This window comes from Aethalodelphis obliquidens, unplaced genomic scaffold (genome assembly GCF_003676395.1).
Source record: "Aethalodelphis obliquidens isolate GAN/ISIS:26980383/991018 unplaced genomic scaffold, ASM367639v1 scaffold129, whole genome shotgun sequence".
Lineage (NCBI taxonomy): Eukaryota > Metazoa > Chordata > Mammalia > Artiodactyla > Delphinidae > Aethalodelphis > Aethalodelphis obliquidens.
Window position 1 is genome coordinate 1,298,674 of NW_020838073.1, and position 18,562 is coordinate 1,317,235.

Genomic DNA, 18,562 nt, shown 5'->3' on the forward strand with positions numbered 1-18,562 from the left:
ACCAGGCTCTGGGCCTTTGCGCAGCCTCCCCCCCACCAGGCTCTGGGCCTTTGCGCTGGCCTCGCCCCACCAGGCGCACCCTCTCTCGGAGAGCCCTGACTTCTCCAGCGTCGCCCAAGCCCCCTCTGTTTCCCTGCCCGACTCGGTTTCCTTCCTACTCTCAGCGCCCTGATGTGAGGGTATTAATGTATTTCTGGTTTGCTCCTGTGCCCTCTTCCAGCAATGTCTACAGCTCTGTGGTGGCAGCTTTGTGACCGCCCTGCCAGGAGCTGGAGCAGTGCTGCTTCACAGCAAGCACTTGATACAGGCGGATGAGTGAACGAATGAATGAATGGCTGTTCCTACAGTGACTGTGCCCAGAGGTAGCCCCCCCTGACGTGAATGGTCCGGTGGTTCTCTGAGGTGGGCAGAGGGGTCCAGACAGCAGGTCCCCGGGTTGGACTCTGGCTGATGGGAGGCATGGCGCCCCATCCTGGACCAACACTGGGAGCTGCTGGGTAGGAAGTGAGCACGCACTCAGGCTCTGTTTGCTGAGGGCCAGCTTTGTGCAGGCGCTGTGCTCCAGGAAAGCACACGGGGATGAGGGCAGAGAGACAGTGAAACCAGCGGTCACCAGCGGCCTGATCGTGGCTCACCTAGAGGTACAGACATGCCACTCTGAGCCTTGATGTTCTTTCCTGAAAAATGGGGATAAGGACAGGGTTAGTGGCCAAACTAAACGAGACGCTATAAGCAAAGCCCCACGAGGCAGCTGACGTCACTAAGGATGAGCACCCGAGGCATGTCCCCTCCTGACCCAGCTGGGGACTGCCACACTCCAGCTGCCGGCCGACCCGACACATCCCTGCCCGGATGGGAGGAACCACTGACACGAGTTCCCAGGCTCGTCCTGAGGATCCCAAGCCGGTAAGGGTGGGGTGCAGGTGTGTGGCCAGAGCCCCTGCTGCCTGCTCGTTCCATGGGTGTCAGCCATCCTGGGAGCAGCAGGGCGGAGGGAAGTCCTGCCCTGCGGCCCTGACTTGAGAAAGAGGAAGCCGTTGCCCCCGTAAGCTCACAGGCTGCACCCCAGCACCTGGCAGAAGGGAGAGGGCAGCCCCAGCTGCAGCAGGACCCTGCAGGCGGCTGTCCCTTATGCTGGGAAGCCCCAGGGTCCTCCTCCCCAACCTCTCGTGCGTGCACGCACACACGCACACACGCACAGCCTGGTCTTGTGCAGCAGCCTGGTGACCTCGGTGCCATGTCCGCTTCATGTTTGCCAGGTCAGCTACCATGAGCGCTTCCTTCCTGGGGGTTTTATTGCTCTTTAGACCTGGATGAAGTTGCATTACTTCTGAGAAGTGCACTGCTATAGCTGGTGGGGCAGAGGGGAAGGTCTGGGCTCTTGTGGCCTCAGGGGACCCCCTTCAACCTCTGCAGGTTCGAGATCAGGGGAAGGAGCATCATCCGTGTGCATTTACCACCATAGGCCTGGCAGTCAGCTGACCTGTATGTGTGGGAAACGAACCCGCCGGATTTCTTTAACCTCTTGAGTAATTCAGACTCAACAGTCAGCCTCACTGGCCTGTGGTCCTCAGCCTGAGCAAGAGCTGACTGAGAAATCTTAGCCCTTTTCGCCGTGTAACTACTTTTTCAAGAGCCTTGTTTTCCTAAGGCCTATAACTTTGCTTGCCTCCAGGGTACCCAGGAATTTTTTTTTTTTTAAATTAGCAAAGAGCCTCCTTACAAGTGTCATGATCTGCACAGGCCAAGTGCAGACAGGAGGCTGACGCACTCTGGCAACCAGGTCTCGTGTGTCGGCATGGGCATCCCGGGGGCCAACGCACTTGGGGTCCGTAATGCATATTGAGAGCTGGAGCATTCACAGACCCACAGAAGTGTCCACTGTGGGCTGCCCACAGGACGGGGCTCTGTGGCACTTGGCCTGCCTGAGGCTGGCCGCAGCGGGGAGCTGGCCCTGCCTCCACAGACAGTTCTAGGTCAGTGTCTCCAGCGTGGGGGGCCGCAGCGTCCGGAGGCCATGCCCCGGGGCTGCGGGCGCCACACCGGGCCAAGGCCAGGACGGGCAGAAGCCTGTCGGCTCTGTCAGCCCTGATTTGTGGCCAAGTCTGTCATCTCCCCGAGTTCAAAGAGTGCTTAGCTGCTTGTCTTTGTCAAGAGCGCAGCTGGGGGTCTTTTATGTGAAGGATGTAGGGTTCCTGGGCTGACTTTGATTATTTATTCATCCCCCTTTGTGGGTGTGTGATAGCCAGGCACCCCGGAGCCCCCCTGTCCTGAGCGCTGTTGCTCTGAAATTCATTGAGCTTTAAAGCCCTTTGAAAAGTGCTTTTCGAGGGAGGGGAAAAGTTTTTGAAGTCCTGTTTCTCTCTCCCCTCCGCAGTGCCGACTCATCTCCTGCCGCCGTTCCACGCCCCCTTCCCGCTTGACATGCGACACCAGGAGGGAAGGTACCATTACGAGCCTCACTCTGTGCACGGTGTGCACGGGTAAGTCCGCCCGCCGCCCCAGCCTCCGTCCCCTGATCAGCGTCGTCCACCTCTGTCACCCTGGCATGCGCTGACCCGGTGTGAAGGGGGACTGTGGGGTGTGAACCCCAGCTCCCCTCTGGTTACCTGAGAAGGAAGCGCACCCATCTGCCACATCACGGCTTCCAAGGATGCAGGGGGTCCTGGTGTGTCCACAAGTGCCCTGAGGCTCTTCCCCCATCCAGGCAGTGAGGATGCCCTGCAGACCAAAGTCCCCATATAAGTACCGTGACTTTGGATCCACGTTGTCCCAACATAATCATTCATAGTGCCCCGCCCCCCTTTCATGCTCTCAAGTATCCCAGTTTGGACAGTGAATTACAGGGTAACCCTACTGATGAGGACAAGCTCAAGGTTATTCTTTGGGGCCTTTCCTACTCCCTGCTCTAAGACCCCCCCAGTGAAGGCTTGTGTCCCCTGTGTGTCTCTCTCTAGACCTGTTCCTGCCCCTCTCCACTCCCACCCAGGGTCTCGGAGCCCGTCGCTGATGTCACTTTTCTTGGTCTTTATGACTCCAAGACTTGACCCCTTGCTACCTCATCCATTTTGCTTCCAGGAGAGAGGCTGAATCCTTCACCCCACCCCCTGTATCTCCACTGCGCCCCACACCCGCCTCTCGACCCAGACACCCAACCTGTCCATACCAAGCTGCCGTTATGGTTCTAGCCCACCTGTACCTGGGTCTCAGCCCCTACTGCCCCACCTGCCTGGAACGGCCCCTCCTCCTGACCACCTCCTCCAGAGTCCCGAAGCCTCAGCTCAGGGGCCACCTCCTCTTGGGAGCCCACCCTGAGTGGGGGTCCTTCCCTGGATTCCTACCACACTGTAGCATTGGAATGAGGTGTCTTCACACTCTGTCCAGCGGGCTCTGAGCTTTGCTCTGAGAGCCATCGACACCCTCCATGCATTCCACCCATTGAAGACAGACCCCCACTCCCTCTCCCAGCTCCCGCTGGAGTAAAGTCAGTCAAAACTCACTGAGACCCCACTATACTCAAAGCCCTGTGCCTGAGAGGGGGGCAGGTGACTCCTATTTTGGGGCACCCGCTGCTCACCCCAGACAAGGCAAATCTGGGACTTCTGTGTGCTTTTTCAAGAGGTCTTGTATGTTGCAATAATCTCAGACATAAAACATTTGCAAAAATAGTGCAAAGACTTCCCGTATACCCTCACCCAGTTCCTCAAATGTTCACTTCTTACATAACCAGAGACTGGTCCAGTGTTATTAACTAACTCATAAATCTTATCTAAATTTGGTCAGTTGCCTGTGGATGTCCTTTTTTTATCTATGTTCAGGATTTAGCCCTTGCATTTAGTTGGCATAACTCCTTTGTCATCTTTAATCCAGGACATGGCTCAGTCTCTCTTGCCTTTCATGACCTTGACACTTTTTCTTTTCCATTATGGTTTATCACAGGATATTGAATATAGTTCCCTGTGCTCTACAGTAGGACCTTGTTGTTTATCCATTCTCTATATACTAGTTTGCATCTGCTAACCCCAAACTCCCACTCCATCCTTCCCCACCCCCTCCCCCTTGGCAACCACAAGTCTGTTCTCTATGTCTGTGAGTCTGTTTCTGTGTCGTAGATAAGTTCATTTGTGTCATATTTTAGATTCCACATATAAGTGATATCATATGGTATTTGGCTTTCTCTGTCTGACTTACTTCACTAAGTATGACAGTCTCTTGGTCCATCTGTGTTGCTGCTGATGGCACTCTTTCATTCTTTTTTATGGCTGAGTAATATTCCATTGTATATATGTACCACATCTTCTTTATCCATTCATCTGTTGATGGGCACTTAGGTTGCTTCTGTGTCTCGGCTATTGTAACCAGTGCTGCTATGAACATTGGGGTGCATATTAGAGTTTTGTCCGGAAATATGCCCAGGAGTGGGATTGCTGGATCATATGGCAACTCTCTTTTCAGTTTTTTGAGGAACCTTCATGCTGTTCTTTGAAGTGGCTGCACAAATTTACATATGACCTTGAGACTTGACGAGGAAAGGCCAGTTACTGTATAAAATGTCCTCGATTTGGGTTTGCCTGGTGTTGCCTCCTGATAAATTCAGATGATGCACTGGGGGATACTCCCATAGAAGTGGTGCTGTGCCCTCCTAGTGCATCATGTCGGGGCCTATGACGACCATACTTCTCATCCCTGGAGATGGCTAACTTTGATCGTTTGCTTACGGTGACATCCGCTGGGTTTCTCCACTTCAAAGTTCATCCCTTTGTAATTAATTACAAGTCCCTTGTGGGACAATACTTGGGTAATATGTAAATTCCTATTTCTCATCATATTTTCACCTACTCACTTGAACATCCGTTGTTGATTCTTGCCAAAAACAGTAATGTCTAGTATTTGCCAAATGATGATTTTCTATTTCCGTGATTCCTTCCACATTTATTAATTGGAATTCTACTGTAAGGAGGAGCCGTCCCTTCTCCCCCATTTCTCTATTTATCTGATCATTTATCTGTGTCAAATCAATGTGTGGATATTTGTCTTCTGTGAGTTATACTCTATTGCTGTCACTATTTATTGTGTTGTTTAAACTGTCCCAGATTTGTGCATTGGGAGTCCCCTCAAGTTGTCCCCTGTGACATGTTGGGATCTTTGCGTTTTATTTTGGTGCACGTAGCTGGTTCTCACTTGACTAGGACCTGCGGCTGATAGGCCTGTGTGTCCCCCTGGTGGGTGGTGGGGCCGTTTCCGCCCTCTGCCCACCTCCCACACTTCTCCAGCTGCAGGTGGCTGAGACCACAGCTCAGGCGGCTTCTGGAAGGTGCATACTCTTAAGAGCTGGTAGATCACCCCAAAATTGCTCAGTTGGTAGCATCTGAGAATCCTATGAGTATCAGGGGAGCTGAGTCCCTTTCCAGGAAGGGGTTGGAGTGGCTGATTTTCTGCTTGAGAACTGTTTGGCTGGTTCCATGACACAGATCCTGAGCACGGCAGGCCTGCAGCGAAGTGCTCCTCGCAAGGGTCCCTGTGCTGGTCAGAGACATGCACACTGCTGAGAGCTCCCTGGAGGAGCGTGCAGGCAGGTGTGCAGCACTGCAGGGGAGCATCCTGGCTCCCATGTCCCCACATACCTAGGGGCAACGACAGAGATGTAAGAAGACGTCACCATTGACGACTGCCGTTTCTTGAAATAACTCTGACCTTGTGGACAGGCTCTGCTGTAAACACTTCCTGTGTTCATCTTACTTAATCCTCTCAACCCTAAAAGATATGCATTTCATGTCAGCCCCATGTTACAGATGAAGGAACTGAGGCAGCACAGAGAGGTTAAATAATTCATCCTTAGGGCCCCCACTGAGGGAGTGAGAGAGTTTGAAATCTAATTACTGCCTCCTGAGCCCTGGCCCTCGGCCACATGCTGCCCTCGCTCTTGGGAGCACATGTATGACCACAGGTCCCCTGCATGGGTCCAGACGATTCCTTCATGAAAGCTCATCTAGCCCTTTGTTAGGGCACTGCCCCCAAACCTCTGGACCAGCCGCCTCCCCTGGGAGCCTGCTATCAATGCAGAGTCTCAGGCTGCAGCCCAGACTTGCTCAGTCAGAGACTCTAGGATAGGCCCACCGTTTGTTTGGGGTTTTTTTTGTTTTTAATATATTTATTTATTTATTTTTGGTTGCGTTGGGTCTTCGTTGTTGCATGCGGGCTTTCTCTAGTTGTGGCGAGCAGGGGCTACTCTTTGTTGCGATGCACGGGCCTCTCATTGCGGTGGCTTCTCTCGTTGCAGAGCATGGGCTCTAGGCGTGCAGGCTTCAGTAGTTGTGGCCCGTGGGCTCAGTAGTTGTGGCTCGTGGGCTCTAGAGCCCAGGCTCAGTAGTTGTGGCGCACGGGCTTAGTTGCTCCGCGGCATGTGGGATCTTCTGGACCAGGGATTGAACCCGTGTCCCCTGCATCGGCAGGTGGATTCTCAACCACTGCGCCACCAGGGAAGCCCTCACACATTACACACATTACACACATCACACACACATTACAGGCTCGAGATGCTCCAGCTGCAGGCAGGACCTTGGCAGTGAGTCAGGGGCCCTCAGTACTGTCACTCCCCGAGCTAGTAGAGAGCTGTGGCTGGGAGGTGGCCCCCCCACCGAAGTTTTCTCCAGGCTCTGCCATTCCCCAGGTCAGGACTGGACACAGGCCATGTCTCATCCCGGGGCCTGCTTCCCTCCTGGCCAGTGAAGGACAGAGAATGGGTGGGGCACCCAGAGAAGCAGGAAGTGGAGGTGGCAGGCAGCAGAGGAGGGCTGGCTCGGCCAGCAGGCCTGTGGAAATGGCCTTGTCACTCACAGGCCTGGATGGCTCTTTACTTGTAGGGCTGTCTCCTGCTGCTGTAACTGCCTGTCTCCAACTTGGTGGCTTAAAACGATGCAGATGTTCCCTCAGAGAGCTGTGGGGGACAGAAGTCAGAAGTCAGCCTTCTGGGCCTAAAATCAAGGTGTTGGCAGGGCTGGTTTCCTCCTGGAAGCTTCTGGCTCCTGGAGAGAATCCATTTCCTTGCCTTTTGCAGCTTCTGGAGGCTTCCTGTGATCCCTGCCCCTCACCACACCGCCTTTTTGCCTCCTGCCTCTTTCTCACATCTACTTTTTCCTCATCTGCAGGAGTTTCCTCCCTCTGGCTCTCTTATAAGGATGGCAGTGATTGCTTCTAGGGCCCTGAAATCCAGGACCACCTTCTTGTCTCACAATCATTAACTCAATTCCATCTACAAGTCCGTTTTCCCATAGAAGGTGGCATTCAGAGGTTCCCGGATTAGAACACGGACATCTCTGCATGTCATTATTCGGCTCATTTGTGATCACCAAGCCCCAGTGCCAAGTCTGGCATCACCCAGCAGAAGACAATAAAAGGTGTCAATCATTTGTGCAGGGCCTGCAGGGGCCAGTCTCTGCACTGCAGCCTGGTTGTGTGCTATTAGGTGCCCCTCCTGACGGCCCCGTGAAATGGGGCTGTAGTATGCATCTTACCGATGCAGAGGCTGAGGCCCAGAGGGGTGCACTGACCCTCCCAGGTCACCCTTGCACGGTAGGCCTGCCTGCTTCCGCTCCAGTGTTGAGGGGCCCAGCACCCCAGCCCCCCAGCCCCCAAAGCCCGCCTCTGGCTGGGGTGCGCTCCCAGCAACTCTACGTTATCCTGGAGGCCGTTGGGTCCTGCCCAGGCCACAGGAGGGACACAGCACGTGTTCAGGGCTAACCTCGGGCCCTGGAAAGCCCACCCCTTCATCCCCCCAGGTGGGTGCCCCAGGTGGGAAACAGGATAAAGTCTGGGAGGAAAACGGGCCCCCTGGCTGTGGCTTCGGTGGTCAGTGTGGTCGGAGCCTGGCGCAGCGCCCGAGTCCTCAAGCCCCTGCTGTAGCCACTCCTCTTGGCCGGCGCCAAACACGTCTAATCACGCAGACGTTGCGCAGCAAATGACGTGCGGTGTCGTCTCCCGTCCTGTCGCCAGAGCCTCTGCGACTGCTTGGCGCCCGGGGCCACTGCTCATTGGCTCGCCTGGCCGCGGTGGGCGTGGCTCCGGGCGGAGCGCTCCGCCCCCGGCCCTGCCCGGGCACCTGGGCTTGAACCCCAGCGCTGGACGCAGCAGCCTTGGGATGTGACTACCTGACCAGCCTGAACGGATGAACCTCTTTTCTCATCTGTAAAAGCTTATGATAATAGTACCTACCCCATCTACCGAGTTATTTGGAAAATTAAATGGGGTAATAGGAAGAGCGCATTTAGAACAGTTTGGAAACATGCAGTAGATGTTAAGGAGGATTGTGATTACTGTTGTTATTAGAGAAGGAGGTTCATTGTGGCAGAAGCAGGCCGTGGCGTGACCTTGGAAGAGGATGCTGTCTGGGGGCCGTGCTGCGGGAAGGTGGAGAATGGGGATGGCAGGAGGAGGAGTCTCTTTTCCCCCCAGTTGAGGAATTTGGACTTTACCCTTTTGGCAACCAGGAGCAGAGGGGGAGTGGACCGGTTCATTTTCAGGGTAACCATAGGAGCTGTTGAAGGAGGGGCGTGGGAAGGACACCGGCTACAGCTGTCGCTGTGGTTGGGACAGAGGAGGAGCCGGGCCAGGGCTGCCCGCACACCGGCCGACAGGCAGCTACACGGGGGCGGAGCAGGCGGTGGGTCCAGGGTGTGGAAACCCACCCTGTACCTCCCATCTGGACAGCTCCCTATTAGACACCCACCCCCCAGCCCTCTCCAGAGATACCTTCCTGGAGGTGCAAACCCACCACCGGCCTTGCATGGCTTACTAATGCTCAGATGGTTCCAGAAGGGTAAATGACACTGGATTCTTGGAGCGGCACCTGTCACCTGCATAAATCACAGGTGATGGGGAGACAGATGGTTGGGGGATGTTCTTGCTGGTCAGGTGTGGTTTTCCTGTGACCCTGCCCCCCCGTGGGGACGTGCTCCTGAGTCTCCGAGAGTCCGTTCTCAAGGGCAGGGGAGAATGTCCTGCAGTCTCTCCATCACCTGGTAACCGCTAGCAGGGAACAGCTCTTTGGATCCCCTCCTGCCCCTGCCCCTTGGAAACAGGCTCAGCGGGTAACGTGGGGACCAAGGCTGAGGCGGGGCACGGTAGGGCCCTCAGCTGGAGCCCCCCTACCTCCTTGGTGTGTGCGGGAGTCAGGGCTCCCTTGGCTGACCAACTCACGTGTTTGCAGGGAGGGTAGAAGCTTGTGTTCCTGGTGCAGGAGACTGGGTAGATCTCAACCCCTCACCCTGCTTGTGAGGTCCTTCCCATCCGAGCCCTGCCCTGGGGCTTCAGAGAGGACCAATTCCAACTGCTCGCAGCCCAGAAGGGTTAGAGACACCAAGTCGTGGAGCAGTTCTCAAACCTGGCTGAAAATCTGAACTAGGGTGTGTCTGAAAGATGCACATTCCCAGGCCCCGACCCCAGAAGTTCTGGCTCTTTCAGGCTAAGGCGAGGCCTGGGAATATGCCTGTTTATAGACACCCACAGGCCAGAGTTAGGGGCCACCCTGCTTATTTTATACCCAAGAAAGCGGGCCCAGAGCTGTGTTTTGGTTGTCCAGAGTCAGAGCTCGCAGGCTTTTAGGCCCATTCTCTCCATGATAACAACTCTGCAGTATGGGTGTTAAACATGCCCTGGTTCCGCCTCATCACCCACTCACAGATGCCCACGAGTTGACCTAAATCTCTTCATATTCTCAGTCTGCGGAAGGAGGTGTGCATGCTGGAGGGGGGTGGGGGTGGGGGAAGGGGATGGCCACAGCATCTGAACCGTAGGGAGGACAGTCCCCCGCCGCTCTCCACTTGCCAGTCTCCATACCTGACCTCTGACATACACGACCCCCAGCACCTGCCTGGAATCTGGACCTGAGATCACCCGATCCTGAGCTGTAATTGGCGAGCAGTGCTCCAGCCATCACAGCCAAGGCCACCCTGCACGGAGAAGGAAGGGGGCAGGGCTCTTGCTGGGGACAGATGGCTCCGGGACTTAGCCATCAGTTCTTGAAAAGTCCACACGTACTTCAAAGTCCCAGGTACTTTAAGGAGTGCCAGCTGGTGGGTGTGAAGGCCTCCGCTTCCCACCATCTTCTGGCCACTCCGTCACGCGTGTACATTGTCCCCCCCCACACCCCCATCAGAGCTGTTCAGGATGGCCGGACCCTACCTCGTCCTGGCAACTGCATATCAGTGGGGATGGTCCTCCCCGCTTCCCTCAAGAAGGTAGTTTCTTGGCTGTTGCTGGCTGAGCTCATGAATGGTCAGGTCTGAGGGGATTTGAAGATGGCTTTTGCCAAGGTCAGTGTTCCATCAGAACGGCACCGGCTCGTCGTGAGAGTAATAAACACGCAGTCGGCTCGGCTTGCAACTCACCTGCGTCGTCCTGGGCCCCTGACGACTCTGTCCTCAGCCAGCCACCGAGGGGAGCAGAAAGATACATGAAGATTTTCTTCTTGATTCTTGGCCCAACACGCCAGGTTCACGGTTCAGAGAGGACTGGCTTTGTTTGTGTTTCGAGAAGACCGTTCTCTGCCCTCTGCAAACGTGCGTGCTTTTGTCAAGCGACAGATGGAAGAAAGGAGGAAACTTCCAAAGGGCATGTTTGTCCGCCTGGATCCCGGGCCAAGATGCTGGGGGGGCTCCCGGTCGCCCACCAGGGGCCTTGTCCTCCCCTGCCTCGGCCCACACTGCCTCTCCATCTCCAGGGAGCGCTCCTTAAAAGCCACGTGGCTGACCGCATCTTCAGAGGAACTGCTCGGCAGGTGGATACGGAGCCCAGAAAAGCCCAGGACTGTGCAGTTTGTAGGGCAGCTCGCCCTCCTCCCTCGGCTGTCTGAGGGCCGAGTGACAGATAGACGTGGAGCCTTGGCTCCCGGTGATGGGCGTGGCCCTCAGAGAGACCTCCAGGCACGTCCCTTCCTGTCTCTGGGCGGCAGGATGCTGGGCTCAGACTAACTGAGATGCAGCCACGGCAGCCTGTGTCCAGCCCTCTGGATTATGTCACCTGACCCTCATCAACACCACATAGAAAGGCAGCATGTCACTCCCGCTGGATATGTGGGGAAACTGAGGCACGGTGAGGGCGACCGCTGTCTCCAGGGACATTCTGCTAGTAAGTAGCACAGCGGGGACTTGAACCCGGGTAGCTTGACCCTAGAGGGCTCTTCTCCGCCCCGACCCCTCTACAGAAGCCTCTCTCCTCTGAGAGCTTCAGATCCCCAGCTCCAGGATCGTGCTCAGCGGCGTGGGTCGGACAGCTCATTTATAATGGAATCCGTCCGTAAAAGTTTAATGAGGAGCGTGTCTGATAAGGCGGCCCACTCTTTGATCTTTGCTGAACAGAGGCCCTCGCAGAAGGGTTGCTGCCTGACTCTGGGCTTTGCAGAGCGCCCGTGTGGTCAGCCAAGGGCAGGAGGGTCCCGGGAGTGAAGCAAATCTTGATGTGCAGAAATGAGGCGGGCCTACAGCAGGGGAGGGTGCACAGAGCAGGCGTGGGGAGGCACTGCCCGGTGGAAAGGTCCTACAGGGTTGAGAGGTGATCTTTCTGGTTCCCCTCCGGACCCGCTGGGCCCCGGTCATCTTGGGCAGTTCCCATCCCACACCCCCAGGATGTAGGAGAACAGGGTGGGGCCAAGGTTCAAGTCCTATGCCATCTATATACCCTTGACATCCTTGGGCTGGCTGTTAACCTCCAGAGCCTTGGTTTCCCCATCTCTAAAATGGAGACAAAACAGTAAGCCCACATGGGGCGCTTGTGAGAATTAGGTGAGTGAGTGAGTATAAAGCACAGAAGACAGGTCCTGGTGCCCAGTGATTGCTGGACAATGGCTTGCTCTTTCCACTCTCCTTTTGACACCAGAAGGAAACCCACATTTCATTCCAGGCACTCTGCTGGGTGCTGGGCAGATGATATTAGATCCAGTCCTCTCAATGCCCTGTAAGGTGGGTGATATTCTCCCCCATTCATAGAGCAGAAAATTGGAGCTTTCCAGAATTTAAGGGCTTGCCAAGATCACTCAGCCAGAAAGTGAGATCTGACCCTCAAGCCTGAGCTCTTCTCTATGCTGTGATTATCCTTGGAGAGGAAGAGGCATCTCATTGTAGGTCTTAGGGCTACGCTGTGTTATCTTTGCTGTAATCAATCCAAAGGAATTAATCACTAACAGTAAAATTTCAGGTGTTGGTGGACAGATTGGCCTTTGTGGTGGGGGGGGGTCTTTTCCCACTCTCCGAGTCCGTGTCATTCACTCCGGGTGGAAGCTGCTGCCGGTGCCCAGAATGGATCCATTTATTGAGCCTAATTCATTCTTGCTGGATTTTTCTGTGTCCCAAGTGCTGTCACTCGGGGTCACTCCTGCCAGCCTTGGTCCGCACTGGCTGAGAGAATTCATGAGCAGTGCCCTGCCCCAGAGTCCTGTTGCAGCCATTCTCCAAGCCTCCATCAATGCAGCCAGCATTGCTACACCAATTATGTGCCCTAGGGCCCACGGGGAAGAAATATGTCTGGCACCGTGTGAGCTCCTTCCTTCACTTTCCCCTTCCAGGAGCTGTATTTCTGAAATGTGAACTTGACCTGTCCCACACAAGCAAAGTAGCGTTTACTTGTTGCTTCACTCAGTGGGGAAGTTCCTAGCACTTGTTCATTTCACGACACTCACCCAGTGCCCGTGATGTGCCAGCCTTGCACCAGGGATATGGTCCAAGGAGGTGTAGTCTGGGTACTCACAGACAGCTTGTGGCCTGGTAGGGGGAGTGGGGGAAATCGAACGGTTACAGAGTGGTGTGCAGGTGGGAGAGGAGGGGTCGGGGGAACCCAGAGCACCAGGAAACCAGGAGCGGAAAGCATGTGTCAGCAGGAAGGCACGGAGGCCTGCCTCTGCCCATCCCACTGTTAGCCCCAGAGTTGCCCTTGTTCCAGTGAGGGGCCTCGACTCCCGGACGCTTTTCGAAGTACACACTAATGGACACCAAAGCTGGGTAGAAATTGATAGCCCACCCCGCTCTAAGAAGACGAGATGTCTTATCTAAACTATTTGGGATTATCCATCTCATTTTGACAGGCATCCAGGAAAGGAAATTCCTCACACCACGTTGGCTGGCCAGGCCAGAGTGGAAGAATTCTCACCGTGGAGGAGTTTCCCTACGTGTAGCCCACCCTCCGCCCAGGCCTGTTCTCCTTGCTTAAGCTCAGACCCCTAGGGAAGCCTAACAAAGCCCCTCCCCCAACCCCAAGACCAAGTGTCTCACTCCCATCCGTGGCTCCCCCTCCAGCGCCCTGCATTTTGCCCTGTGATGGGACCGTCCCCATACGGCCGTGACTTTCTGGAAGATTCTTCTCAGCTGTGCTCAGCCAAGGGTGTCTGCTCTTACAGATGCAGGACCCACATACCCGGAGGCTAGCTCACACCTCAGGTACCTGGACGGGGGATGGCTAATCGGTGCGGCTCCCCAGACAGGTGGTTGGAGCCCACCACCTCCCCTCCACCCCCCAGCTCTGCACAAGTCATCCCTTTGCTAGGAGAAAAGGCTCCTTGATGACTTACTCTTGTTTTTTCTGCTTTTTTGGGTTTGTATGTTTGAAAACACTGATCACATTCCCATCCTTGTGCTCCGAGAAGAAAAAAGTGTGATAAAGGGTGGGTGACTGAATTAACCCCCGTTGCCTGTGTGGCTAGAGCTTAACCAAGTCCATCTGTATGGCCTCCTTTGTAGGTGCAATTTTATAACCTAATTTCCCTACCAAAACATCAGTGTTTACTTAGTAAGAAATCTGCTCTTCATCAGCTGGACACAGTGATTTCTTTATTATGGGTCTGCCCTGCTCGGGGAGTGACAGCTGAGAGCTGGTGCTCAGCTAGGTCTGGCGGAACGTGCATGTCTGGGATAGGAACGGGGTGAGTGGAGGGTCGGAAGGATTGCATGTGTATACAGATGTGTGTCGGTCACAGAGCAGGGTTAGGGTTAGGGTTAGGGTTAGGGTCTGGGGCTGGCTGGGAGGGAACCTGGCAGCAGAGTTGGCTGGGAGGGAACCTGGCAGCAGAGAGTTGGAGCGGCCAAGATGAGCCCACTGGGTGACCCCGGAGACAACCACTGGACCCTCAAACCCTTCTGGCAGCCCACACAGGTTCTCCACAACAGCCCTGAGGTCTCTCCACTCCCCACCCCAGAACCCCGTCCGCTCGGCCAGCTTCTTACCAGAGGCCAGCTTCTACCCATCCATCCTTTTTAAAAATCTGATCTTATTACACTGAAGACATACAAAAGGATAGTAAATGCATGGTTACGATGTAAAGAGTATTAATGACCATTGTCCCCTGCTCTGCCTGGGAACAGGGGATGTGCCGGCACCTTTGAGGCCCTGTGTGGCCCTCCAGGGTCCTGCCCCGGACTCCCCCTCCACCACCTTCTGGGACTTGGAGTTATCACCCCCTGCGTCTGTAACAGTTGTACCTGATATCTAACTCTTGTAATAATACATTGTTTGGGTTTGCTCTGTGTGCTTTATATAAATAGAGCAATTCTATTCTATATAAATAGAATCATTGCAGATGGATTCTTGGGGAACCTGGTTTTCACAGGTCATGGAATGTTCCAGGGAATCATCCCATTGGTGCGTGGGGCTCTTAATTCGTTAATCCTCACTGCTCTGAAGCAGTCTGGACTGACAGGCACCTGGGATGCGTCTGTGCTTTTGCTCTTTTGAACATCACTGCAGTGAAAGCTCTAGCACCATCCTCCGGGACTCACGTACCACCCATTCCTTAGAATAAATGTGTGTTTGAGAATGAAATTGCTGAGTCATGGGGGAGTCACGTTTTAACCCTCCTCGATGTTGCCAGATTTTTTGCCGAGCCACTCGCACCAGCAGTGTTTGAGGGCTCAGCCTGCTCTGCACCCTTGTTATCAGGGTGGTGTCATCCACATTTTAATTTTTGCTTAAATGGCATCTCCTGTGATTCGATTTTTTTATTTCCCATATCACTGATGATGCTGACTACATCCTTTCATATGTTTCTTGGCCAATAATGTTTCCTGCTCGTGAAATGCCTGTTCAGCTATTTTGCCCATTTTTCTATGGAGTTGTCTTTTTCCTATTGATTTGACTAAGCTTTTTATATATTAAGGCTACTCATTTTGTGGTTGGTTATCTCTGGTGCAAATATCCTCTCCCAGTCTGTGCACAGTCTCTTTGCTCCCATGATGAAGTGTCTGGGTGACGGGAAGGTCCTGTTAAAACCCGGCTCAGGTTACCAACATTTGCTTCATGGTTTTCCCCACGTGCTCTCCCCCCACCCAGCTGTCTGGTCTGACCTTCAGCCCTAGGACTCTGCTACCTATTCCCCGATTTGACCCACCCTTTTTTCAGCTATTCTCCTGTCTCAAAACACCAAGCCTGCACCACTCACTGCCTCCTTTCCATTCCTCTGTAAGAGTCGAGGCCCAGCTCAGATGCCACCTCCTGCAGGAAGCCTTCTCAGATTGCCCCAGCAGAGTGAATGAATCCTTTCCTTCCCACCCCTCTCTCTGCTCCAGCACCTTGTATACTGTTTGTAGGCTGCAGTCAGTGTCCATGCTCCCTCCCTGATCCCAGAGGTCCCAGCATGGTGATTTTGTTTTATTGAAGTATAGTTGACTTACAGTATTGTGTTAGTTTCACGTGTAAAGCAAAGTGATTTGGTTACATATATGTCTTTTTCAGATTATTTTCCATTATAGGTTATTACAAGATGTTGAATATAGTTCCCTGTGTATGCAGTAGGACCTTGTTGTTCATCTATTTTATGTATATCAGTGTGTATCTGTTAATCCCAAATTCCTAATTTATCCCTCCCCCACCTTTCCTCTTTGCTAACCATAAGTTTGTTTTCTGTGTCTGTGAGTCAGTTTCTGTTTTGTAGGTAAGTTCATTTGTATCATTTTTTTAGATTACACATATAAGCAGTATCATATGGTATTTGTCTTTCCCTGTCTGACTTATTTCACTTAGCATGATCATTTCTAGGTCCATCATGTTGCTGCAAATGGCCTTATTTCATTCTTTTTTATGGCTGAGTAGTATTCTGTTGTATATATGTGACACATCTTCTTTATCCATTCATCCGTTGACGGACATTTAGTTTGCTTCCATGTCTTGGCTCTTATACATAGTCCAGCGTTTGTGATTTTGTGGGGGTGTCTTTTTCCGAACAGCTTGTCATCACCACGGCCTCATGGACACTCATGCCCTTTGCTGAGATCTGTGCTTGGGAGGGGGGCTTCAAAGGCAGCGGGATGTCAGGGTTGACCAGACACCCCTCGTTCAGCATGTGTCAGTCAGGTTGGCAGCCACCTGCCCCACTTCCTGGGAGCAGGGTCCTGGCCGAGTCTTCCTCCGACCTCCGGCTCCCCACCCAGCATCGTCAGAGGCCCATACTCTGAGGCTGGCAGAGGGAATGATGCGTGACCACAGGAACAAAATCCGTGAATGGCCGACTGCTTTGGTCCAGCTCCTGTTGACAGGTGTCCTTTTTGCTGGTTTTCAGAGCCTCACCACGTGGACAGGGTGCAGCCCAGATGCACCAGAATGTGCAGGTTGGTCTCTGATTTGGGGAGAGGCAATTCTCCAGTGATTTCCAAGAGGATTCACTGTACCTCTCTTTACAGTTGCAAACCCCCTTAGTATATTTTGAAAAGGACTTGATTTCTGGAACTTTTAAAATTAATGTGTGAAAAAGGTGGTAAGCAACCTTGCCAAGGTACAGTTTCATATACAAAAAAAAAGGAGACAAGCAAGAAACAACAAAACCAACAAACAAAAGCCTTGAAGAGGGGACTTCCCTGGTAGCGCAGTGGTTAGGAATCCGCCTGCCAATGCAGGGCACACGGGTTCGAGCCCTGGTCCAGGAAGATTCCACATGCTGCAGAGCAACTAAGCCCGTGTGCCACAACTATTGAGCCTGTGCTCTAGAGCCCGCGAGCCACAACTACTGAGCCAGCGTGCCACAACTACTGAATCCCACGCGCCTAGAGCCCGTGCTCCGCAACAAGAGAAGCCACTGCAACGAGAAGCCCGCGCACCGCAATGAAGAGTAGCCCCTGCTCGCCGCAACTAGAGAAAGCCCGCGCGCAGCAACAAAGACCCAACACAGCCAGAAATAAATAAATAAGTTTATTTTAAAAAAAGCCTTGGAGAGGAGATTGAACTCCACCCAGTGGGGCGCGATGGAGCTCTGTTCCTATCTGCTCGTAGGCTAAGGGCAGCAGCCTTGCCATGCAAGGGTGCCTGTGAAAGCAGACACGTGCCCGCCCTGCCTCCCGGGTGCTGAGGAGCCCCAGTTTGGGGAAGAGCAGCAAGGCCAGCTTTGGGGAATTCATTTGCTTTCTGGCACATCAGTGGGCCCGAGGCCACCTGCCCGGTGTGTCTGTGAAAGTGCATGCTTGGCCCTGAGCGGCTTGGCAACAGCAGAGGGTCCTGGCCTCCCCACGCTGAGCCCGCCGACCCCGCCCATGGCCCTGGGATCCTGGTGGGTGGTACATCTCAGCCCAAAGGCAGGACCGGTGCGTGCGAGCACACGGTCCCCAGGGTGGGCAGGGTGGGTGTGTTGGGGTGTGTGCAGGGCGTGCTCAGCTAAGCTAAGGGAGGCTGGTGACCGTGTAATCTGGGCGGCTGTCGGGAAGGCACGCTCCAGTGCCCTGTGACGGTGCCCTGTGACGTGGGGGATGGGACCTAGTGCTCCGGTGCCCTCCCAGCCTGGAGGGGAGCTCCTCCCTCTTCCTTGCCCACTGGCCACTGATGTAGCACCCACTGGGGGGTGCAGGGCTCCTCCAGGAAGTAACACGCCGGCCCTGTTCCCCGTAGACCTGACCTTCTCGGAAGAAATGTGACAGTAATGACCGCAGTTCCTGCTGTGTCCCAAAGGCCTCCTCCACCCAAGCACAATAGGCACAACACACCTTCCTGGCTCCTAATGAGTTACCGCAAACTCCGTGGCTTAAAACAACAGAAATGTATCCTCTCACTGTTCTGGAGATCAGAGTCCAAACAGTATCACTGGATCGAAATCAAGATGTCAGCAGGGCTGTGCTCCCAAAGCAGGCTCTGGGGGAGAGTCGCTTCCTGGCCTTTTCCACCCTCTGGGGGCGGCTGGCACTCCTTGGCTTGTGGCCGCATCCCTCCGGCCTCCGCCCCACAGTTACAGCCTGCGCCTGGGGCTGCCTCTCCAGAGGGGAGACAGACCCCATGTGAGCTCATCGCCACATGACCAGCCAAGATGGACGTGCCCAGGGTCCAGGGAAGGAGCCATCCTCTGTGTCCGGGACAGGGTGGGGATGAAGAGGAGAAGTAGAGGAGTGGAGAAACAGGCAGGCGTCCAGGGCCAGCGCTGTGAGAAGTGAGTGAGGCAGGGCGCAGGACCAGAGAGGGGGCCACCAGGGGCACGCGGGATGTAGCGGGGCACGGGTGCTGGACCTCGCAGGTGTGTGGTCTCCTGCTGCCACGAGGGCCGTGGGTCACCTCTAGGCCAAGTGAGGAGAGGGTGATGCCCAGGGCCCTAGGCCAGGCGAGGAGAGGG

General features: G+C 54.4%; 1 protein-coding gene across 1 annotated transcript in view; it reads left to right on the top strand.

Moving 5' to 3' along the window:
- Nucleotides 1-18,562, top strand: part of GLI2 (GLI family zinc finger 2) — a 183,071-nt gene that overhangs the window by 115,266 nt on the left and 49,243 nt on the right. Inside the window, exon 2 of the mRNA XM_027099177.1 lies at nt 2,378-2,483. Within this exon, the coding sequence (XP_026954978.1) occupies nt 2,378-2,483 (106 nt within the window). The remainder of the gene's footprint in view (nt 1-2,377; nt 2,484-18,562) is intronic.